This window comes from Pseudophryne corroboree, chromosome 6 (genome assembly GCF_028390025.1).
Source record: "Pseudophryne corroboree isolate aPseCor3 chromosome 6, aPseCor3.hap2, whole genome shotgun sequence".
NCBI classification, from domain to species: Eukaryota; Metazoa; Chordata; class Amphibia; order Anura; family Myobatrachidae; genus Pseudophryne; species Pseudophryne corroboree.
This window is the reverse complement of record NC_086449.1, coordinates 726863597-726889660: the sequence shown is the minus strand read 5'-3', so window position 1 is coordinate 726889660 and position 26064 is coordinate 726863597. Positions and strand designations below refer to the sequence as shown.

The 26064-nt window shown below is 45.4% G+C and overlaps 2 protein-coding genes across 2 annotated transcripts in view; one reads left to right on the top strand and one right to left on the bottom strand.

Moving 5' to 3' along the window:
- Positions 1 to 26064, bottom strand: part of LOC134933318 (putative uncharacterized protein DDB_G0290521) — a 147450-nt gene that overhangs the window by 32963 nt on the left and 88423 nt on the right. The window lies entirely within an intron of this gene.
- Positions 1 to 26064, top strand: part of BLTP3B (bridge-like lipid transfer protein family member 3B) — a 207656-nt gene that overhangs the window by 156388 nt on the left and 25204 nt on the right. Inside the window, exons 15-17 of the mRNA XM_063928423.1 lie at positions 11031 to 11197; positions 18597 to 18739; positions 20425 to 20575. Of these exons, the coding sequence (XP_063784493.1) occupies positions 11031 to 11197; positions 18597 to 18739; positions 20425 to 20575 (461 nt within the window). The remainder of the gene's footprint in view (positions 1 to 11030; positions 11198 to 18596; positions 18740 to 20424; positions 20576 to 26064) is intronic.

Here is a 26064-nt window from a genome sequence, read left to right as displayed (position 1 = left end):
CCAAGGCGCAGCCTAATGTTCTCCTGCATCGGGGGTGAGCGGTCTGGCCTCCGTGAGTGGGGGATTCCGCGCTGCCTGCTCCCTACATCTGGCTGTGTGGTTTGGGGAAGAAGGGCCTGTGTGCCCGGCGGCCATCTTGAGGGAGTGTGCTTCTCCCTGCATGCACACCTGAACTGCTAGCCTGCTGTGACTACCCTGAGGGTGCAAAGCTCTTTGAGGCTCATCTCCGGTGCTGTACTGCACAGCCACAGTGAGTAGGAGCTTGTTTCTGCCTCCATCCCTGCTCTCCTACTATTTTATATTGTTCCGTGCCATAACTGGGCTAGTGGACTGTTGCCCTGATTATGACCTCATATTGCTGCAACATTTTTTTTTTTTTTGGAGTACATTCATTATTGACTTGGGATTCTCCCTGGATATCTCTGATTTGGCAAGATCATCTTATTTGAGCACTATGATGAAAGGTGGTTCAGCTGCGGCTAAATTGGAGAAATTTGCCAGACAATCTGCAATTCAGGCTACTGCCTCCACTCCCATGCCTGATCAGTCTGCTCATCCTGATCCCCCCCTCTGCGGCGGGTCCCAGCTCCTCCTCACCGCCTTCTATTCAGCAGGTACTTCAGGCTATTGCGGTCAGTGAAAAACACCTATCTGACAAAATAGAAAAAGTACATTGTGATCTCTCTTTATTATGGCAGGATGTGCAGCGTATCCGCGAACGAGTTGGGAAAGGTCGAGACCCGTGTCTCTACATCGGAGGATATGAGTGGTCCCCTGAAACAAAATGTTTCTTCCTTATCTCAGCAAGTTTCCTCCATACAAACTAAGCTACTTGACATGGAGGGGCGTCTGCGTAGGAATAATGTCCGGTTAGTTGGCCTCCCAGAAACCTGGCTTAAAAAACTATATGGTGCAGCCTCCTTCACTCCTCAATTCATGGTGGAACGTGCTCACAGGATCCCATTCAGACCTTTACCACCTGGTATCCCTCCAACCCAACTCCCCCCCCCCCCCCTTCCCCATGCACGTTCAACGCAAAAATTTTGCACGAAGGATAGCGACGCAGTCCTTCACTTGGGGCGCACTCAGGGCCCACTCACCAGAAATGGTGTGAAGATATCCGCATTTCCTGATTTTGCTGCAGATGTCCAAAAACACCGGGCTCAATTCATGCCTATCAAAAGACGCCCTCGAGACCTTAACCTCTCCTACTCCATGTTGTTTCCTTCCAAACTTAGAGTTGTGGCGGAGGGGTAATCTAAGTTCTTTAACACTCCTCGTGAGGCAGCTGCTTGGCTTTACCGCTATGTACCGGGTGACCGACAAATGGCCCCGGACTGATTGTTTGTATCACATAATTGGTATTTTGTCCTATATATATTGTTCTGGGGAGCCACCATGCTTTGGTGGTATCCGTGTTATTGCTGCACTATTTTCTGCTATACGTTGAAGTTATACTACCTACAGTGGTTCTTAGTGTATACTTGATTTTTGTCTTTTAGGTTTGGTTTAGGGGATAAAGTATGCCATTGTTTGGGGAGGTATACGGGAAAGGGGGAAGTTGGGGTTTGTTTTTGTTGCTGCTGTTTTTATGCTGACTCTATGATTGTTCAATGCAACTCTATATGCCCAGTATTATGATGGAAAGTCCGTGTGTGCCCTCCAGCGTACCTTTTTCTCCTTTTTAGCTATGGATATCCTTAACCTGTATTTTGCCCTGTGTGAATCATGTCTGTATTGAAATTCTAGCATGGAATGTCCGAGGACTTAATGACAGAGTGAAGCGCTCCTTAGTCCTCAAAATGCTTAAGAAATAAGACCCATACATTGCATGCCTTAGTGAGTCACATTTAGAAGGTAATAGAGTGTTATTGCTTCGTAGACCATGGGTTGGGTGGGCACGCATCACATTCTTCTTTCTGAAGGGGTGTATCTGTTTTGATAAAAAAAAATCAGTACAATTTGAATTATCTCTGCAGACGGATCCCCATGGTAGATTCGTTTTTATAAATTGTAAACTGTACTCGCAACCAACTTATATATTGACTGTCTATGGTACGTCCCCGCCCCCCCTTTTTCGTACAATGTTTTACAGAAGGCTGCCACGTTTAGAGCTTCTTCTCCTTGTACTCCTGTTATCTGCTTGGGTGACTTTAAAAACCTTTTAAACTTTTCCCTCGACAAATGGAGATCACCCCCCACCTCCATAACTAGTGGTGCCCCCTCAAAATTTGCAAGATATATTGACCGTTTAGGTTGGGTAGATGCATGACAAACTCGTAACCCATTGTTACAGCAATTCTCCTGCTTTTCTAGAACGCATGGCTCTTTCTCCAGAATCAACCTGGCCTTAGTATCCCCTTCACTACTTCCCAGGATGACTGATGTCCACTATGAGGCTAGGGGAATCTCTGACCATTCACCTTTATTGTTGTCACTTAATGTTGAATGGCAAAGGGGTCACTCTTACTGGAAACTACATCCGTCTTGGCTGGCTCAGACAGGGGCTGATGCTGATTTATTGGAGCAGTGGGAGGGATATTTTACCACTAACATTGGTTCTGCCCATGTGGCTGTTGTCTGGGATTCATTTAAAGCCTTCTTACGAGGCACGTTTATTAGAAGTATTGCTGCCATTAAATCATCTTGGCGGCGTACTGAGAAAGATTTGGGGGTATATTCAATTGAAGTCGGATCCATTCCGACATTCATTTGTCGTAATGGATCCGACCTGGGCTATTCAATGCATTATCAATTCGACTTGGCTGCTGCTGCAGCGCTGCTCTCCCCCGTCTGCCCGCGGCTCTCCCCTGTCTCCCCCCCCCCCCCCCCCTCTCATATGTCTTTCTCTCCCCATCCCTCCTCTCCACGGCCCCACATCACAGCCGCCGCTCACTGCAGCGTCCACCTGGCTCCAGCAAGCGAGGTCTCGCTTGCTGGAGCCGGGTGGATGCTGCTGTGAGCGGCGGCTGTGACATCCTCCTGCTCCCCCAGTCTGGCTGCCCGCGGCTCTCCCCTTCACTGCTCCCGCATCCTACTCACGTCGACTTTTTTTTAAAAGTCGAAGTGAGATGGTCGAAAGGGGGGCCAAAACCTGTCAGTTTTGGCCCCGTTTTCGACACAAGCCCGTGGATCGGCAGCTATTCCGCCGATCCACGTGCTTTTCGACAAGTCGAATTCCTTGACTTGTCGAATATATTGAATAGGTCGGAACCCCTTCCGACCTAAAAAAGTCGAAAACTGCCGTCTTTTCGACAGACGGCAGCTTTCGACGTCAATTGAATATACCCTCTGAGTCTGACTTTCGGGAGTTAGAGATACAGTACCTGAGAGATGGTTTGCCCATTACCAAAACTCGCTCACTATTTGCTTAATCTGCTTGGTTGGCCCACTTGGCAGATAAAAACTCCCGTAGCCTTACGTTTCGTGCAAATTCCATATACATGCAGGCTGACATGCCTGATGGCTTATTGGCCCATTTAGTTCATTATGACCGCCCTGGGACTGTTGTCACACAAATGATTGACCCTGCTGGTATCACTGTTAATACAACACCTGACATTGACAAGTTTTTCTATCTTTTTATAAGGACGTATGTAGATCCAGGCTGTATTGCTCTGACCCGGAACTGTGCCAATATTTGGCGACTGTTAATCTTCTTAAGTTGTCCGCTGAAGCATGTGCCTTTCTAGATGTTCCTATTTCTATTGAGATCAGAACCTTTCCCAACGGTAAAGCTCCGGGTAGCGATGGACTTCCCATTGAGCTCTACAAACAATATATAGATATATTTGCCCCAAAACTTCATGCTTTATATTCGGAGTTGTTTGCAACGAATAGACTTCCTGCTTCTATGGCTGAGGTCGTCATTATTGTACTTCCAAAACCTGGGAAAGACCCCAAATATCCTTATTCATATAGGCCAATTTCCCTTATTCCCACTGACGCCAAGATCCTGGCAAAGGTTTTAGCTATCAGACTAAATACAGTTATATCTACCATAGTACATCCAGACCAATCTGGCTTTATGCCCGGTATGTCTACCTCCATTAATTTGCACTGTACGTATACATTACTTCAGTCCCCACATGTATACCCTTCTGACTCTGTCCTGGTCTCCCTAGATGCGGCTAAGGCCTTTGATAGTGTGGAGTGGCTGTATCTTTGGGAGGTCATGAGAGCCATGGGTTTTGGTCCTAAGTATATTCAATGGACCCAATTGTTATATCAACAACCAAGTGCCAGGATCTCGGTGAACGGGTTTGTATCACCCCCCTTTACGCTATCTCGTGACACCAGACCGGGTGTCCTCTCTCTCCTACATTATTTGCATTGGCCGTTGAGTCACTCGCCTGTATTCTTAGGTCTCATCCAGATATAAAGGGATTGAGTATAGATACCAGATCTGATAAGGTGGTCCTTTATGCAGATGACCTCCTCTTGTTTTTACATGATTACGCAATATCTATGCCCTTGGTTTTGCAAATTATTGATGACTTTTATAAATACGCGGGTCTCTACATAAACTGGAACAAGTCTTATATTATGCCTGTGGTGGGTCCTCCTCTCACTGTCCCAAAAGTTTTGTTAGTTTTGTGCTGGACTAGTCAGTTTAAACACCTAGGTATTCAGGTTACAAATGACCTTTCTGAGTTTGTCCCCTTGAATTTAGATCCACTAATGCAACAAAGTATACATAAATCGAAGATTTGATGTAAACTCCCTTTGACGGTTACCGGCAGGGTCAATCTGATCAAAATGATACTGTTGCCCAAAATTGTGTATATTCTTTTACAGTCTCCAGTTTATATATTCCCCTCCTTTTTAAGGAAATTTAACAGTGTACTCTCCTCTTTAATCTGGTCCAATAAGAGACCTAAAAATCAATTAGCTACCCTTACTAGATCCAGACTGGATGGGGGGATTGGCACTCCCAAATTTTCAATTATACTATTATGCTGCTCAGATGTCACATATGAGGGCTTGGTTACAAGATGTTGATGTCTGCTCTTTACACTCTGCGTTTATCCACTGTTATTACCCTGATTTCACTCCACTGCAGGTTCTACTGAGTGGAAATATGTCTACTTATTCTCCCCCCCATTGTCTTTTAATCTGTAAAAATTTGGCAGGCACTTAGAAAATTAGCTAGGTTTGAGGACTTAGATCCAGATACCCCTCTTCGGCATTCTCGTTGGCTCCCTGAAGTAAACTCTTTTGACGGGTGGGTAGCATGGGCCCCAAAAGTATCCTTGTCCCAGGTGTACTGTGATGGTATATTGAAATCGTTCCAACAATTTAAGGAGGAATTTACCTTGCCTAATTCCTATTTTTAGCAGTACCGCCCACTCAGACATACACTACAAACACAATTTAAGGACTCCCCGCCCTCAATTAGTGTATTTCCTACTAAGACCTTTATTCTCAGCCTTGGGCATATTAAGACCGTCTCTCTGGCTTATTGCTTTCTTCTTTCTCAGTTTCACATTGATCCTCTCTCCCGTCTCCATGCGAGCTGGGAGACTGATTTGGGTCATATGGACGATGAGGAGTGGGATCTCGCTAGAGAATACCCGTATACAGCTACGAAATCTTAGATTTCAGCAGATCCAGTTTTGTTTTGTTTTTTTAAATTGTGTTTATGATTTTTGACAGTTACACCCAAGAAACAGCATAATTACGGGATGCAAGGTCAGCACATGGATATATAAGAAATGCAGAAAGCATATCAACATAACAAAGACAACAAAGTCAGGTGACATAATATTTAGGAGTGTAGAGCAAAGTATTAAAATCAAGTAAAACATACATAAAACCCCCAAATATTTATAGAAGAAGCGAGGCAGGGACTTACAGGCGCCATCCAAGTCCCCACTCCACTGGAACAGGAGTACAGTGGTTAACGGAACGACTATGTCCTCCCAGAACCCAATGCAGACCATAAGTATGGTGGTGCCATTAAAGCTGAGTACGACAAATGTGCATCAACCCAACACCCCTAAATCATGGACTGGACAAATCCCCCTACCCTGTAGAACCAACCCCCCTACTTATGGCCTACCTGGATCCCCAAACATCCCTCCCTAACTAAACTACTAAAACTTGGGGGGAAACAACCCCCGTAAACCCTAAGGGCATGGTGTGTACATAAAAAAAAAACATAAAGGAAAGGCAACCCCAGCCTAGGATCAAGGAGCCAGTGTGTAGACTCCAAGATATGGGAGACAGAGCCTTTTAGCAAACAAAACAGGATATAAAAATAATAAAGATAAATTCAACAAACAGAATTTAGGATAATGCAGACAATAACAATAAGAGGCACAGTGGACGAGCAACATAATTCAAGGTGGGTCAGCCCGTCTGGAGGCCTGTAGGACCTGCATCACCAGAACATCCCAGGTATAGACACGTACGGGAGAATGAGTCCCAGCACATAAGGTCAGAAGAAGCGCAATTTCCCAACCGCCAAAGACAAATGTTCCCCCAATCCCAGCATAAAAAACAGCAGGAAATACACAATGCAAGGTTGATGCTGCAAATAATGTCAAAGGAAGTTCCTAGGGAGAGAGTATCGAAGAGACACTAGGAGCACTTGCAATGGCGGATATCGACCATGATTCCAGGATTTGCTTAGGTGCATTGCCATCCACTCTCTTATGCAGAGTGTCCAGGCATATCACAGCAGGAGATTCACAATGTAAGGTCGGTGTGGCGCATAAAGTCAAAGGAAGTCTCAAAGGAGAAGTTGTGGAGAAAACACAAGGGGCACTGTCAATGACGGATATCGACCCCAATTCCAGGATTTGGTGAGGTACAATCCCCTCCACTCTCTCGGGTATAGCATCCAGGCACGCTGCAGAGGGTGCCGAATCCAAGCAGCCGGGGTATAGAGCAGCATGGAGCTTTGCCAATCGTGCCATCATCCTAGCCTCTGACTCCAAAATAGCTTGAAAAATTTGCGCCATGAGTCTCGCAGTAAAGGAGGAGTCAGGGGGAGTGCTAAGTCACAGAGAGACAGCTACAGAGACCGGGAACAGGAGATCCACAGCTTTCAGGAGTGATAAGCACTGCAGGGGAAATGTCAGGTAAGTAAAGCAGGATATGCGTTTCCCCCACCAAGAATAGCAGATCAGACCTGAAGCAGACAGGAGCAGAGCCAGAAAGCAGCCACAACAGAGGCCCTCGGGGTGAACACAGCAAATCTTCACAGGGCAGCCAGCATCAGAAGGGACAGCGGAGTGCAGCCGCGGCACACAGGGAGGAACACAGGACCATATGTCTCCACTCCCAAGATGGCGGCCGGCTGCTCTGGGATTCAGCAGCGACACGGTGGCAATGGAACCCAGAGCTAACTTCAGCAGGCACTTGCCGAGAAGGTGAGGGGGCTCCTGCAGAGTCACCAGCAGCGGCAGATACAGCAGAGGGCAGCCAGGACAGAGAGGTGAAGCGCAAGCTCAGAAAGCCCCGTTCCAAAGATGGCAAAAGGAAAATGCAGGCCGTCCACAGTTCTGATTCCAGCACTTGTTACACAGACTGGGAGCATCCGAGGCACTCCAAACACAGCTCAGGAGGAGCAGGAGCAGGTCAGACTCGGGTCCAGGGGCAGAATACACACCACACCGGGCTGCAGGATAGCGTACAGAATAAATAGGCTAGGGAGCTAGGAGACTCACGTCCTACACCATGCCCAGCTAGGCCACGCCCCCAGCAGATCCAGTTTTACATACTTCACAGGGCCTATATGACCCCTGTGAGACTGGGCAGGATTGGAGCCGGTCACTCTACAATGTGCCCTAAATGTAACATTACCCAGGGAACTTTTTGGCATATTGTGTGGGAATGTAGTGTATTACAGGAATTCTAGATGGGGGTCAGGTCGATTCTGGAAGACACGGGTATACCTTCAGTAATGCTTACTCCGAAGTTTTGTGTTCTTTGAGCGGATGTCTGACGCTCTCTCCAAATGGGAGGGACTGTATGTTCATAATATGTGTGCCTTAGCGAAAGTGTGTATTGCCAGGGGGTGGATGGCACATACTGGACCCACATTATCCACCTATAAAATGCTAGTTAGCGATACCGTATTTAAGGAACGCTATGCTTATATGCAAAATAATGCTAGCTCTAGGTTTGGGAAAATATGGTCTTTTTGGCTTGACTCTACACACTCTGCACCAGATTTTCCTCCATAATTTTTTCTCATCCTATATAGGGCTGTTGAGTACTATTGAGCGAAGATATGGACCGTTTAGAGTGTATGCTTTTGACATTATTGCTTATGCTTCATTTTGCAATGTAATTGGGGTTTATGTCAGCGTGTTGGGATTTTCCCTTTTTTCTTAGGTTTTAGTATTAGTTTGAGTTAGTTGTAAAACTAAAAATGAAAAATTATATTAAAGAAGGTATAAGAATACACATACAATTTTTATTTTATTTTCTTGAACAGATTCTTTTATTGCATTATAGATCAACTGATTTTCTCATTTTGATATGTGCTAGATGTACATGGTTTACATTGTAACTTGCTATACCTCCAATGTTTACTTATGCATCTGATTCTATCTACATTGCTTTTTCCTTTTTGTAATGTCTTTACGTGTAAGTATTACTTTCTCTTCCATAAAAAAAAAATACTCTATTAAAAAAAAAAAAAAAATTGCACTCACATATAATGTACAATCCATACCTGCCTACTCTCCCAAAACCTGCAGAAGATACGCTATTTTAGATAGTATACCGGTTCTGACCTCTACGCTGATGGCTAAAGTATATGTGCCACAGTGTACTCTCCTATTAGATGGATATGAATTTAGGTGATTGTGTCACCAGAATAAGGAAGTGGACATCAGTCCAGGAAACACACAGCATTTAAAGAGCAGATAAAAAGAAATATTTTTTCTACTTTTTTTTTTTTTTTTTTCTTCTTCTCACTATTTATCCGTATTTTTATTTTATCACTGGCCTTTTTGTCATTTGCTATGTTTTTACACATGTTAATTATTTATGTATTATAATATATATTGATTGATTTATCTGAATATACTCCCTACCAGAGGCGTCACCGGGTGTGGTGACACCCAGTGTGCACCCTTGATATGCCAGCGCACTCTCTGCAAAAAAACAGATGTAGCCGCTAAGAAAGGGGCGTGGCCTCACGGATCATCACTCCAGGGGCGTGCATGCTGGGCTGTACATGCATGCCCCCGGAGACTGTCTGCAGCGCTGTCTGTTCCTCTGCTATGACAGGAGCCAGATGCTGTAGCAGAAGTTCACACTGCAGCACCTGGCTCCTGTCACTACGGAGGAGCCCCCAGATTGGTGTCACACCCTTCTAGGCATCACACCCGGGTGCGTGCCGCACCCCCTGCACCTGCCTTGTGACGCCACTGCTCCCTACTGGTATACCAAGCACATTCCTATTCCTATACGATCAGGATTCCCAAAAATGTTTTATTGTGTAATTGTATTAAATATGTGTGTTAGGAAATTTAGGGGTCTATTTACTAAGCCTTGAATGGAGGTAAAATGGATGAAGGTCAAGTACCAGACAACCGTACATAACTGTCATTTTTCAAACACAGCCTGCGACATGGTAGTTAGGAGCTGACTAGCTGGTACTTTATCTCCGTCTAAGGCTTAGTAGAGTCCATAGACCAGTGATTTTCAACCTTTTTTTACTCGCGGCACACCGAACAATATTTTAAAATTGCCAAGGCACACCATAAGTTTCCCACAGTAAAAAAAAATCATCACACACATTGGCCTACACAGAAAAAACAATCACATTGCTCCCCACATAAATCATGTTGCTCAATACATAGATCCTATTGCTCCCCACATAAATCAATTACATTGTCCCCACATAAATCATGTTGCTCACACATAAATCAATCACATTTCTCCCCACATAAATCCTATTGCCCCCACATGAATTATTCACATTGTTCCCCCCATAAATCCTTATTCTCCCCACATAAATCCTATTTTTCCCTCACAGGAGAATTAAAATAACAAATATTAGCCCCTACCGGTCAGCTGTCCTTCTTCCTGTCCCTCGGTGGGGGTTGTTCATAGTAGAGTCCTGCGAATACTGAGCAGCGGGCAGGTGTGGATGTGGGTGGGCAAGGAAAGCTGTGTATGTAGGCAGGAACTGGAAGATGTGTATGCAGGCGGGTCGGCTGGCTGGTGAGATGCGGCGGACGTGACCTATGATATCACACCGCCGCGTCTTCAAGGCATAGGTCATGGCCGGAGCGCGAATAATCCTCTAAGAAGAGCACGGGCCAACAGTTCACTCTGAAGGTGCAGGAAGCTGCTCTGGCTCCGCGGCACACCTTGCAACTGGTCACGGCACACTAGTGTGCCACGGCACACTGGTTGAAAAAGCCTGCCATAGACTGTTAGCTCCAATGGGGCAGATACTGATGTGAAATACATATATTGTATGTACTGCATAACTGGTGGCACTGTGTAAATAATAATTCTTATTACTGGTTATAGAATCATGGTCAGACAATGCATTATACAGGTAGTATAAAGCTGTGATACAGGTTTAGTATCTCTTATCCAAAATTCAAAATCCCACATTTTTGGGTCCCACTACTGAGATAATGACATATATAGTATATATTATGTGTATATATAGATATATTATATAGATTTATAATATAATCTACATTTATATGTGTCATTATCTCAGTAGGAGAACAAAAAAATTGTGATTTTGGATAAGGGATACTGAACCTGTAATACATTGCCTAATGTAAGTTATGTGGATATTAGAAGTCACTGCAGAGTTTTGTTATTTCCAATAGGGGTGCATTATTGCTTCCCATATACAGGTTGTCTTAATGAACACTGGAGTGATAGCATCAGAATCCCCTGTTTGTTCAGTTTATATTTACATCATTTGTGTATTACAGATATATTTGTTTACTTTTACCTTTTTTATGCTTGCATTTGTTTATTATGCTTTTTGGAAGTTTATGATTTTGATTTTTGAAACCTCGTTTCCATATATTTTTGTTAAGTGGAACCCCTAAGGAACGCTGCCCGTCCAACCTGCCTACCTTCTCTGTTTCTTACAAGAACATGAAGAGGAGCCCATCACAGTTCTCGTTGGACAATATCTCCATCGATAGTAACATGCTGGATGACCACCTGGTCGATAGCGATGGGAGTGACCCCTTGGAAACAGGTAGGAAAAAATTCTGAGCTGGTTTCCTAAAACTCTTGAGTTCTCCCTGTAATAAGGATAATTAATTTATTCACTAACCACTGATGTATTAAATGATTTTCCAATGTTTTTATTGTAGATGTTTTTTTTTTAACTTCAATCATTTTTATTGAGAAAAAATATAAATTTTTATGGGGTACAGAAAAGAAAAGAGGGGATGAGTAGTACATCATACAACATGGTATATAGGTATACAATAAAACATAAATCAAACGGAGGGGTACAGGAGGGGGGAGGGTAGGGAGCATCCAGTAAATCCAGAGTGCTTGTACTCTCACGGGCTAGAGAGGAATCAAGTGAACCTTCTCGAGAAATAGAGGGACAGAATACTTCCAACAGTTACAGATGTAATACTAGAGATCCTAAAGCGATAGTACGAGGAGGGAGAGAGAACCAATAGCGTTACAAAGGGAAACCTTGAATCCAACATAGTGAATAGAGGCTATTGAAGAGAAAGAAAAAGGAGGAAGGTATGTAGGAATGTGCAGAGGGCCCATCGATACATTTATAGGAGATAGTGTTGGCTGGAATAATTGGAGGAGGAATCTCAGTAAGCTGGTATAGCAACTTTTTACTCACTGTCCGGTTGTTCGATTAAACTAGTCTGAGGAGGGTCGCTTGGAGAGGGGTTGCGAAAGTAATGGGAGCCCTCGCCAGCCGTAACAAACTGCTGCCACAGAGACCAATTTTTCCTTGGAGAGGGTGAACTGTCGGGAGGGGGGAAATATTCAGTTTCCATAAGAAAGTGGTGATTCGTTTTGTGGATTACTTTTAGTAAAGTAGGGGGCGCAGGTTGTTTCCAGAGTTGGGCCAAGTTGGAGCGAGCGGCAATTAAAATGTGACCTAGTACATATCTGCTAGATGGGGGGACCGACGAGGGAACAATATGTAATAACGCGAGGGCAGGGTCCGGGGTTAGGTGAGTATCGAGAACTCTATTAATCAGGTCAAAAACTTCAGACCAATAATTAAGAAGGTGTGGGCAGGACCAAAATATGTGGAAGATGTGTCCCACAGAGCCACAAAGCCTCCAGCATTTATTACTGCAGGAGGGACAAAATCTGTGCAGTCGGCCGGGGGTCAAATATATTCTGTGGATTAGTTTTATGTGCATCTCGGTGTGGTTCAGGCATCGGGACATGGAGTGGGAGGCTAAGCAAACTTTTCGCCAGTCAATCGGAGATAGCGTCCTGCCTAAATCTGATTCCCATTTCAATTGTGCGTTAGATTTGGAAGGGGAAATAGGAGTAATCAGTAGGTTATACCAGAATGTGATATCACCCCTGGATTTATTCAAGGAGAGACGAGAGAAAATCATTTGTGAGGTCATGTCCGATGACAATGAGGCATTGGGAATCGATCTCCACCAGTGTGCGATTTGCAAGTAGTGAAACAGTTCTGAAGTGGGTAGAGAGAACTTAAGTTGAAGGGCTGGAAAAGGCAATAGAGAGAGTCCGTCGAGAAGAGCACTTAAACATGATATACCTGCTTGTTTCCATTTAGAGGGATTCAGATGGGGTATCATCTTTGTGAGTGTAGTGATGGAGATCTGGGTGAGACAACTGGTAGGGGTCTGTAGAGTGGCAGATAGTTTGTCCCAGGATGTTAGCGCAGCTTGTGTGGATGGAAGCAGGTGTGGAAAGGCAGGCCGGAGCCTACTGGGAATGCGGAATAAATCTGCAAAGGTGAGCGGGAGGGCTCGAGTCTGTTCAAGGTCCACCTAACCTATCTGGGTGTTGACATCGAAATAGTGTTTAAGAGAAGCCAGGAGACAGGCTTCCTGATATAGGAGGATGTTAGGTAGATATAGACCTCCTAGTGCTTTAGGCAGGACTAATTTAGAATGTGCCAGGGAAGGCGGCTTCGAGGACCAAACATATCTAGTCATTATAGAGGACCAGGTCCGGAGGGCCTTCTTTGGAAAGTTATATGGGATCGTGCGGAACAGGTACATTAATTTGGGGAGAAGAGACATTTTAAAAGCAGCCATACGGCCTAGCCAGGAGACCTCATAGGAGGCCCAGGATTTCGCCAGGGCTTCAAGCGTCTCTATTAGAAGGGAGAGATTGGAAGTGAAAACATCGGGAGTATGGGTCGGGATGTTAATACTAAGGTATTTTATCATGAGGTTCTGCCAATTATAGGGGTAAGATGATTGGAGGGCTGGCAAGGAGTGGGAAAGGTTGATGGGTAAGGCGTCTGTCTTAGTGGTGTTGAGCTTATAATAAGAAGCCTGGCTATATGCATCTAAAGTAGAATGTAAGAGAGGAAGAGTGTGGATGGGATTAGAAATAAACAGGAGAACATCATCCGCAAAGAGACTTAATTTGTGTCGGGAAGATCCAAATTGCAATGCTGGAAAATGGGGATTATTCTGGATTGAGATGGCTAGAGGTTCAATTGAGAGGACAAATATTAGGGGAGAGAGGGGACACCCTTGTCTAGTACCATTGGTGATTGGAAAGGAGTCGGAGAGGAATCCATTGCTGAGCACCCGGGCCGTGGGGGAGCTATAAAGCGCCAAAACAGAAGTCAAGATACGATCTCTAAAGCCAAAATGAAGAAGAACTTCACGCATATACGTCCAGTTCAGTCTATCGAAGGCCTTCTCGGCGTCTAAGGACAGCAAGAGAAGACCTTGGTCATTTGAGAGTGAGTCAATCAAGTTAAAGACCCTGCGCGTATTATCTGACGCTTGTCTCCCAGGCGCAAAACCAGTTTGGTCCGGGTGCACCAGCAATGGAAGGAATTGGTTAACATGTGTCGCAATCATCTTGGCATATAGTTTAATGTCACAATTGAGCAGTTCTATAGGACGATAGTTGTGTACGTAAGCCGGGTCTTTGCCAGGCTTGGGGATGGTGACTATACGTGCTTCCAACAGTTCTGGTGGGAGGGTGCCTAGACTCGAGAACGCGTTGAATAGGGCAGTCAAATGGGGGGTAAGAATATCGTGGAAAGCAATATAGAAATCAGCAATAAACCCGTCAGGGCCAGGGGCCTTGTTTCGGGGAGAGGTTTTAATAGCTTTAGAGATTTCAACAGGGGACCAAGGGGCATTAAGTGATGACAACTGCTCCTGGGTAAGAGTGGTAAAAGGGAAGATCATCTAGAAAATAAGAAATAGAGAGAGGAGTGGGTTGGGGAGTTGAGGAGTTATCCAGCAAGTTGTAGAGTTTGGCATAGTTTTGTGCAAAGAGGTTTGTTATGTCCTTAGGGTTTAAGACGTTTTGTTTTGAGGGGGAGTAGAGAAATTTAATTTTGTTTCTAGCTTGTTGGGCTCGTAGTTTGCGGGCTAGCAGTCTACCAGATTTATTACCTAGGAGATAAAAATTTTGCCTCATCCTATGCAATGCCGCTTCTGTACGAGCAAGCAGCAGTTGTTGGAGACGGCTACGTACATTAGATATTTCTTTTTTAAGAAGTCTGGAGGGATTAGCTATATTCTCTGCTTCGAGAGCAATCAGTTCATCTTCTAGTTTCGACTGCAATTGGAGGGCTTGTTTTTTGAGGGTGGCACCAGCCTGGATAGCCGCGCCACGAGTAACTGCTTTAAAGGCGCACCAGTGGTTCACAGTAGAGGTGTCTAGAGGGGAATTAGTAGCTAGATAGGAGTTTATGGAGTCAAGGATAAGTTTCTTGGACAAAGGGTTATTCAGGAGGTAAGGGTAGAGGCGCCACTGTCGTAAAGGGTGCTGGGTGTCATGAAGGTTCCATTTCCAGAGGACGGGGGCATGATCAGACAAGGTGATTGGAAGGATATCTATATCCCTAGTTCTCTGTAGAGACCATTTGTCACACACAATTAAATCTATTCTGGAATAGGAGTTGTGTACCGAGGAATGGAATGTATATTCCCTTCCCATGGGATTATGGGTTCTCCATAAATCGTATAGATCAAATTCTGTGAGCAAATTGTGGAAGGCTAGGGAGGGGCCGGATTGGGCCGATGGGATGGGGTGAGAGGGATAGCGAGATTTATCTAATTTCGGGTCTAAAACTAAGGTATGATCCCCCAATATGACCAGAGAGCCTTTAAGCGATTTACGTATCGTGAGGAAAAGTTTACGTAAAAACGGTACTTGGTTAGAGTTGGGGGCATATAGGCAAACTAGTGTAGCTGGTTTATCGACAAGGAGGCCCGTTAAAATCAGGTATCGGCCATTTTTGTCCGAGATCTGAGAATGGAGGACAAAGGAAACATGTTTGCTAAACAGGATAGCCACCCCGATGCGTTTGAACGGGCCGTTTGCAAAGTATCCTACAGGGAAGTTGCTGTTTTTAAAAAGGGGTGGGTTAGCAGAGGTGAAATGGGTTTCTTGTAATGCAATTACATCAGCTTTTTGTTGTTGGAAAAAAGAGAGTGCCAATCTGCGTTTGTTAGGTGAGTTTAGTCCTTTAACATTAAGAGAGAGAAGATTCAACATTGGAAATACATGTCAGAAATGAAACGAAGAAATCTAGACAGAGCATTGTAGGTGGGAACATGTAAAAAATCAGAGTACCACAGTAAATGTAGAACAAAGAGGAGTCTGGAGCTCGGAAGGGAAAGGGGCAGGTGTCTGAACCAGGGAGTGGGGAAACAAAAAAAAAAAAGGTCCGGTATATTGGACCTGCATGACTACTGCAGGGGAGGGAGAACAAAAATACGGGACCTTGCAGTAGTATAGAAAGAGTTGGAGGCGGGCTGGCGGAGCAGACACCGCCACTTCAACATAACCTGAAAAAATGCAAACATCTATAGTAAATCACGTGGAAAAACATGGATAAAAGCATAAGGGGCGATAGCACAGGGTCATCTGTAAGTATTACTAAGACAGAATAGCGCCCCTTAACAAATAAGACAAATCTAGACGACAACTAATAACATTATAGAAGAAGAACCAATGAAAAACAAGAAAAAGAGTGAACCTGTAACACATAAACTTGGATAAGAATAGGCAAATGAAATGAGCAGCAACGTCGGTAGGGCTTCCCATCTCAGTAGAGGGAAAGGTGTCTAAAGCCTCAGAGGGCCAAAGCACAATTGGAAGGACCTAACATAGCTCAGGTATTAGACCAGTCGTGGCGAACAGCAGAAGTACGCGGCGGTGCAGCCGACTTCTGAACGGTAATGTCCCAGTCCAACAACAATTTAACTCCCGCATCTAGGGAGGATACGATGAAGGTAGAATCCTCGTAGGTAATTATCAATTTAACAGGGCATCCCCAACGGTACATGATGTCATGTGATCTGAGGGCGAGAGTGATGGGTGCAAGGGCCCGCCTCTTTGCGATGGTGACAGCAGAGAAGTCCTGAAAAATTTGAAGACCCCCTAAGGTATCTGAATTTTTGGATTCTCTAGCGGCTTTCATGATACGTTCCTTAACGGGAAAGAAATGGACACGGAGGAGGGTGTCTTTAGGGAGGTCAGAAGAAACGGTGCGAGGTCTGGGAAGGCGGTGGATGCGGTCAATCAGGAGCTCTGCAGATTCCGCAGCAGGGAGTAATTTTTTGAATAAAGCTGTGGTATAGGGTTCTAGCTCAGAGTTGGTGACCGAGTCCAGTATGCCCCTGATCTTGATGTTGTTTCGTCGCGACCTGTCCTCCATATCTGACATCTTTGATTTAAACTGGTCCACCTCCCGTTGCTGGAGGTCATGGGAGGAGACTAGTTCGTTATGGGATGTAAGAAGTTCTTCAACCTTGCGTTCCAGGTGGTCAGTTCTGTTCCCTATTGCTACCAGCTCGGTCTTGACCTCACGGACAGCCGAGGTCAGGTCTTTGGAGAGTTCTGACTTGAAGGCAGCCAAAATCTGGCAGAGGGATCTTACTGTCAAGGGTGCATCAGATTCACAGTCAACTCCTGAAACCGTGAGAGTGGAGGACAGGAGATTCGACATCCCAGGGTCCGGCATGGTAGATGGAGAGAGGGCGCTTTGTAAAGGGGAGATCTGAAGGGGTTTATGGGGGGGGAAGGAGATTTTAGGAGGCACCGAATATTTGTTCTTTTTTGGAGGCATTCCTCAACGCCAGGGAAGTATCCAGATGTTGAAAAGAGGTGCACCGACAGAACGGGGACCGAACAGAGGATATATGTGAAACAGGAGCACTCAGTCACGTTGGCAATCAATACATGTTGATTAAGTGAACAGAAGTGGCGGTGGAGGGAGTGAGCAGCTCTCACATTTCGGGGTTTACTCCCTTAGGCACCCGGAGGGTTGTAGGGCAGTTAGCTTGAAAATGTGGCAGGGCCGTAGATGAGTGACACCAGTACAGGGATCAACTCCGCACCAGGGGGGAGAAAGTCCAACGTGGAGAAGCGCAGCTAAAGACGCACAGGACACTGTCTTGCTGGTTGCCTCTAATACAGTGGGGAATGAGCCGACAGGAGTGGCCACTTTCTTCTCCGGGGCCCTCTGGAGGGCAGTTCCTAGTAGAGAGACGGGCCACAGGAGTGGGGGGTAGATGTGCGTCAGACCTGCGAGAGACAAGGACGCCAGTTCCAGCAGCGCTATATCGGGAGGAACTATTCAACGGGAGCACCCCGTCACAGGAGCAGATGGTAGCAGGGAGAGGCGTACCGGCACTGATCCCCCAAGCCGGGAATGTGGCACTTGTGGGCAGGCACCAGGACCGGAGTCCACAGTGCCTTGGCTGGGACAGGGCACAGGTAGTTGGGCTGTGGAGCAAAGTCTCGATTGTGCAGGGCCTCTGGGGGGTGAGTGAGCAGGCACACTGGTGGGGAGAGGCAGAAGCAAGTGAAAATGCAGGGGGACGCTGGTTACAGAGTGCATAGGAGGGTCTGGCACTGAAGAAAGCTCTGAACTAACAGTTTGGGTGTACCAAGATGGCCGCCGCCGGGAGCACAGGCAGGAGAACTCCTGGAATAACTGCAGCTGCTGAGGGCTGAGAGGGCGCCAACCCACTTCCAAGTGTGCCCGAGGGGTCTGTGGAGGTAGGAGGTGAAGTGCCCACAGGTTGGAGCAGGCAGGGGAGCAGCCACACGTCCCGTTTTGGCCGTGATCCGGTCCCGGAGCACGTTTCCGGGGAGGCCTTCAACTCGAGGCCCCGGCTTCAGGGTAAGGAGTAGGCCCCAGGCAGGGAGCAGTGTAAAAATCCACTCTGCGGTACCCCCGAGCACAGGGCGGTATCCACAGCCGTGGGCAGAGCTGAGCCAGAGTAAATAACCACAGGGGTCTGCAGTAATAGGTGGCTTTTAACCCCGAGGGTGCAGGAGCTCTAATAAATCACAGCCACTCAGAGCTGCATCCAGGCCACGCCCTTATTGTAGATGTTTTGAGGATAATTTATCAACATTGCACAAATGGGCATATTTGCACTTAACCGTAGCAACAATCATGCAATTGCTTTTTTCAGGACTGGATGACTTCTCCTCTCTGAATTATCCATCTACAGTAGACACGGCCAGCGTAGAGCTGAGGAACGAAGAGTACTGTGTGTCCTCTCCGGACGCAGTTAGCGCAGTTGATGAAAGTATTCCTGGCTCTAGACAAGACCTGGTAAATAATTGATATTGTTTTAGTCTACCTCTTCGTCATTTAGTATGTCTTTCCTTCATGCATCTACTGTACACGTAGGGGCTGAAAATGATCAAGGACCTATTGTGAGAAATAGAGGAGGTGTGGCCAGTGCTGTGTGGGTGTGTACACTACCTACACTATCAGCCACAATGGCTCTCTAAATACATAAAAGTACAAAAATGTGTGAGTTAAATAGAAATTTTAGGGGTATATTCATGAAGCAGTGAAAAGTGGAGAAGTTGCCCATGACAACCAATCAGCTGCTACATACAATTTTATAGAATGCACTTTATAAATGTTACCTCAACACTGATTGGTTGCCATAGGCACCTTCTCCACTGGCTCACTTCTCCACTGTATTCACTGCTTCATGAAGGAACCCCTTAATACTTATTATTTATGGCCGTCCATGCAGCCAGCTGGGCGGCTGGCCATCATCATGCTGTCACATAGATAGGCCTATTTTTATGTCATTGGATAGTGCTGTAGTCCCATCCGCCCCATTATTGATCTGATCCTGTGTAGGTTCTGGTGAACAGATGCATTTATAGAAAATGTTTGTACAGAATTTTAGTCATGGAAGTGAGCTCCAGAGGAGGGGAGTCGTACAGGAAATGTATTTATTTATTATTTATTACCAGCTTTTTATATAGTGCACACATATTCCACAGGACTTTACAGAGAATATTTGGCCATTCACATCATTGCCTGTCCCAGTGGAGCTTACAATCTATATTCCCTACCACATGCACACACTTATATACTAGGGATAATTTTAGTTGGGAGCCAATTACCCTATCAGTATATTTTTGGATTGAGGGAGGAAACCGGAGTACCCGGAGGAAAACCACTCAAGCACGGTTATACAAACGCCACACAGTTATGGCCATGGTGGGAATCAAACTCATGACCTCAGTGCTGTGAGGCAGTAATGCTAACCATTACACCATCTGTACTGCCCTATGTCTTGGATGTGGGAATGGGAGACGTTAATAAGCATGGAAGAGAAGTGGTGTTCAGAGGATAAATGAAGAGGGCAAGAAGGGGAGTTGTCTACTGGAGTTTGGAGATGTAGGAGGGAGAGGCGTGATTGAGTGCTTTGAAAGTGAGGGCGAGGAGCACCGGATTATGTAGGGGAAGGGGAGCCACTGAAGGATTTGAAACAGGAGAGGTTCCATCAGAGCGACTAGATAGGAAGCGGAGATGAGCAGTAGCATTGTGAATGGGTTTTACAAGGGAGTGTTGGGCTAGGGAGAGATGAGAAGGGCATTAATAAGAAATACGGCTGAGGCAGTATCCAATCCTGGACATGTTGCAGAGGTGAAAGCACAGGGTGTACAGATAATATGAATGTGGGGGATGAAGGAGGGAGGAGTTGAAGATGAGGGAGTAGAAAGAGGAGAATGGAAGCAACAGAAAGATATGATGTGTGTCATCTGAAGACAAGTTTAGTGTTTTATAGATTCACAGAATTACTAACCCAAGGAAAGTTACATTCACACTGCAATATTCAGGTATTCTCCGTAACCACGTTATCATCATTTTGAAATTTTCAGTTTCTATTTTTACTGCAATTGTCACTTATAAGGTGAAAATGTAAAATGTTTGAAAAAAATTTTTCTAGATCCCAGAGCTAAATTCTGCTGATTTTTCCTCTTTAACAGATGTCTGTAGTAGTATTTACAATCATTGGTGTTAACGGCGGAATTGATATAAAGGGAGAAGATGTCACCGTTTGCCTTCAAGTTAACCAAGTGATACCAAAACAGCTGGGGAATGTTAGTGTTCGGCAATACCTCAACAGGCAGAACACAAGTAAGAGAAATGACTTACTGGGAATTTGTCTTGTGTTGAAGTTGATGAAAGTGATGTTGGTGCAATACAATTTACATTGGCAAACTAGAACTTCTGCTCTCAGTTTTACAAACTCCGCTCTTTTTTCATCCACTTTTAGTTCCTCTATGGAATAACCCTGCTTTTCCCCCAGGTATGGACCACCGTCCGTTTCATCATTGGACCCGTCACAATGTTCCGAAACTTGTTACTAGGCAGTTTAAGTGGGTACTCTACCAAGACCCACACACGCATAGGGGTCCAGTGATCGCGCTGAGCCAAAAAAAAAGTGGGTCCCAGGGACCCCTCACTTTCAAAAATTGGGGTCCTACCTGTCCTATTCTGGGTCCCATCGGAATGAAGATTATTAATCTTATTAATGATTCAAATATGAAACCCCACAACTTGATTTGGACACTACAAAAGTGTTGCAAGGGGAAGAAGGGGGTGACAGTGCTGCTGGGCTGTGTAGCATACAGAACACTGCTCCAGAGCTGTACCTAGACATTTTGGTGCCCTTTGGCAGAAAGTAAATTGGTGGTCCCCCTCCCATATTGCAAAGCAAGGACAGTGCGCGCCGAAGGCGCGCATAAAAAATTTAGGGGTCTGGCTTTGTGGGGAAGGAGCTTGGACACATAATAGTACCAATTCACATTACACCACAGAGTAGCGCCGCTTATACACATTGCACCAGGTAGAACCACCTATACACACTGCGCCAGGTTGAGCACGTTATACACATTGCACCAGGTAGAGCATGTTATACACTTTGCGCCAAGTAGAGCACGTTACACAGATTGCGCCAGTTAGAACACGTTATACACATTGCGCCAGGTAGAGCACGTTATACACATTGCGCCAGGTAGAGCACGGTACAGGTTGAGTAGCCCTTATCCAAAATGCTTGGGACCAGAGGTATTTTGGATAACGGATTTTTCCGTATTTTGGAATAATTAGATACCATAATGAGATATCATGGTGATGGGACCTAAATCTAAGCACAGAATGCATTTATGTTTCATATACACCTTATACACACAGCCTGAAGGTAATTTTTGCCAATATTTTTTATAACTTTGTGCATTAAACAAAGTGTGTGTACATACACACAATTCATTTATGTTTCATATACACCTTGTATACACAGCCTGAAGGTCATTTAATACAATATTATTAATAACTTTGTGTATTAAACAAAGTTTGTGTACACTGAGCCATCAAAAAACAAAGATTTCACTATCTCACTCTCACTCAAAAAGTCCGTATTTCGGAATATATGGATATGGGATACTCAACCTGTATACACATTGCGCCAGGTAGAGCACGTTATACACATTGCGCCAGGTAGAGCACGTTATACACATTGCGTCAGGTAGAGCACGTTATACACATTGCGTCAGGTAGAGCACGTTATACACATTGCGTCAGGTAGAGCACGTTATACACATTGCGTCAGGTAGAGCACGTTATACACATTGCGTCAGGTAGAGCACGTTATACACATTGCGTCAGGTAGAGCACGTTATACACATTGCGTCAGGTAGAGCACGTTACACACATTCCACCAGGCAGAGCACGTTATACTCATTGCGTCAGGCAGAGCACGTTATACACATTGCGCCAGGCAGAGCACATTATACACATTGCGCCAGGCAGAGCACGTTATACACATTGCGTCAGGTAGAGCACGTTATACACATTGCGTCAGGTAGAGCACGTTATACACATTGCGTCAGGTAGAGCACGTTACACACATTCCACCAGGTACAGCACGTTATACAGACTGCGCCAGTTAGAACACGTTATACAGACTGCGCCAGTTAGAACACGTTCTACAGACTGCGCCAGGCAGAGCACGTTATACACATTGCGCCAGGCAGAGCACGTTATACACATTGCGCCAGACAGAGCACGTTATACACATTGCGCCAGACAGAGCACGTTATACACATTGCGCCAGACAGAGCACGTTATACACATTGCGCCAGACAGAGCACGTTATACACATTGCACCAGACAGAGCACGTTATACACATTGCGTCAGGTAGAGCACGTTATACACATTGCGCCAGACAGAGCACGTTATACACATTGCGCCAGGCAGAATATGTTATACACTATGCGCCAGGCAGAGTATGTTATACACTATGCGCCAGGCAGAGTATGTTATACACTATGCGCCAGGCAGAGTATGTTATACACTATGCGCCAGGTAGAGCCCGTTATACACTTTGCGCCAGGCAGAATATGTTATACACTATGCGCCAGGCAGAGCACGTTACACACATTGCAACAGATAGAACACGTTATACACATTGCGCCAGGTAGAGCACGTTATACACATTGCGCCAGGTAGAGCACGGTACAGGTTGAGTAGCCCTTATCCAAAATGCTTGGGACCAGAGGTATTTTGGATAACGGATTTTTCCGTATTTTGGAATAATTAGATACCATAATGAGATATCATGGTGATGGGACCTAAATCTAAGCACAGAATGCATTTATGTTTCATATACACCTTATACACACAGCCTGAAGGTAATTTTTGCCAATATTTTTTATAACTTTGTGCATTAAACAAAGTGTGTGTACATACACACAATTCATTTATGTTTCATATACACCTTGTATACACAGCCTGAAGGTCATTTAATACAATATTATTAATAACTTTGTGTATTAAACAAAGTTTGTGTACACTGAGCCATCAAAAAACAAAGATTTCACTATCTCACTCTCACTCAAAAAGTCCGTATTTCGGAATATATGGATATGGGATACTCAACCTGTATACACATTGCGCCAGGTAGAGCACGTTATACACATTGCGCCAGGTAGAGCACGTTATACACATTGCGTCAGGTAGAGCACGTTATACACATTGCGTCAGGTAGAGCACGTTATACACATTGCGTCAGGTAGAGCACGTTATACACATTGCGTCAGGTAGAGCACGTTATACACATTGCGTCAGGTAGAGCACGTTATACACATTGCGTCAGGTAGAGCACGTTATACACATTGCGTCAGGTAGAGCACGTTATACACATTGCGTCAGGTAGAGCACGTTACACACATTCCACCAGGCAGAGCACGTTATACTCATTGCGTCAGGCAGAGCACGTTATACACATTGCGCCAGGCAGAGCACATTATACACATTGCGCCAGGCAGAGCACGTTATACACATTGCGTCAGGTAGAGCACGTTATACACATTGCGTCAGGTAGAGCACGTTATACACATTGCGTCAGGTAGAGCACGTTACACACATTCCACCAGGTACAGCACGTTATACAGACTGCGCCAGTTAGAACACGTTATACAGACTGCGCCAGTTAGAACACGTTCTACAGACTGCGCCAGGCAGAGCACGTTATACACATTGCGCCAGGCAGAGCACGTTATACACATTGCGCCAGACAGAGCACGTTATACACATTGCGCCAGACAGAGCACGTTATACACATTGCGCCAGACAGAGCACGTTATACACATTGCGCCAGACAGAGCACGTTATACACATTGCACCAGACAGAGCACGTTATACACATTGCGTCAGGTAGAGCACGTTATACACATTGCGCCAGACAGAGCACGTTATACACATTGCGCCAGGCAGAATATGTTATACACTATGCGCCAGGCAGAGTATGTTATACACTATGCGCCAGGCAGAGTATGTTATACACTATGCGCCAGGCAGAGTATGTTATACACTATGCGCCAGGTAGAGCCCGTTATACACTTTGCGCCAGGCAGAATATGTTATACACTATGCGCCAGGCAGAGCACGTTACACACATTGCAACAGATAGAACACGTTATACACATTGCGCCAGGTAGAGCACGTTATACACATTGCGCCAGGTAGAGCACGGTACAGGTTGAGTAGCCCTTATCCAAAATGCTTGGGACCAGAGGTATTTTGGATAACGGATTTTTCCGTATTTTGGAATAATTAGATACCATAATGAGATATCATGGTGATGGGACCTAAATCTAAGCACAGAATGCATTTATGTTTCATATACACCTTATACACACAGCCTGAAGGTAATTTTTGCCAATATTTTTTATAACTTTGTGCATTAAACAAAGTGTGTGTACATACACACAATTCATTTATGTTTCATATACACCTTGTATACACAGCCTGAAGGTCATTTAATACAATATTATTAATAACTTTGTGTATTAAACAAAGTTTGTGTACACTGAGCCATCAAAAAACAAAGATTTCACTATCTCACTCTCACTCAAAAAGTCCGTATTTCGGAATATATGGATATGGGATACTCAACCTGTATACACATTGCGCCAGGTAGAGCACGTTATACACATTGCGCCAGGTAGAGCACGTTATACACATTGCGTCAGGTAGAGCACGTTATACACATTGCGTCAGGTAGAGCACGTTATACACATTGCGTCAGGTAGAGCACGTTATACACATTGCGTCAGGTAGAGCACGTTATACACATTGCGTCAGGTAGAGCACGTTATACACATTGCGTCAGGTAGAGCACGTTATACACATTGCGCCAGACAGAGCACGTTATACACATTGCGCCAGGCAGAATATGTTATACACTATGCGCCAGGCAGAGTATGTTATACACTATGCGCCAGGTAGAGCCCGTTATACACTTTGCGCCAGGCAGAATATGTTATACACTATGCGCCAGGCAGAGCACGTTACACACATTGCAACAGATAGAGCAAGTTATACACATTGCGCCAGGCAGAATATGTTATACACTATGCGCCAGGCAGAGTATGTTATACACTATGCGCCAGGCAGAATATGTTATACACTATGCGCCAGGCAGAGCACGTTACACACATTGCAACAGATAGAGCAAGTTATACACATTGCGCCAGGTAGAGCAGTATATAATGGCCACTGTGGGTGTGCATGTGATGGTCACTGTGTGGGTATGTGTGGGGGGTGCATGTTGGCCACTGTGAGAGTATTTGGTGTGTTTATAATGGACACTGAGGAGGTATGGGCAGAGTGTATGAAGGGCACTGCCCCATCCTCCATATCTGCATCATTAGCTGCCAACACTCTCCTCCCTCCCACACACATATGCTCCCTCTGTTAGTTGATAACTTACTTAATCCCCCAGGGAGTGCAGCCGTATGCAGCCAGAGAGACACAGGCTTCTTCAGTGATCGCGCTGCGCTGGCTAGTGAGCAGCCACTGTGTGTGTCATAACACAGCCCGCCCCGGCGCCTGCTCGCAGCTGCTGCTAACTGTAGTTTGGAGCAGCACGGCGAGCACGCTGGCGGACAGGGAGGAGGGACGTCACATCTCAGCCGCACTTGAATGGGGAGACATTGCCGGCAGCGTGATTGGACGGGGAGAAGCTGCGGGCAGCGCAATTGGACAGGGAGATGCTGCCGGCGGCGATTTGATGGCGAGAGAGGCACTAAAGAATGGTATTGGCAGAAACGCACTGGTCAGT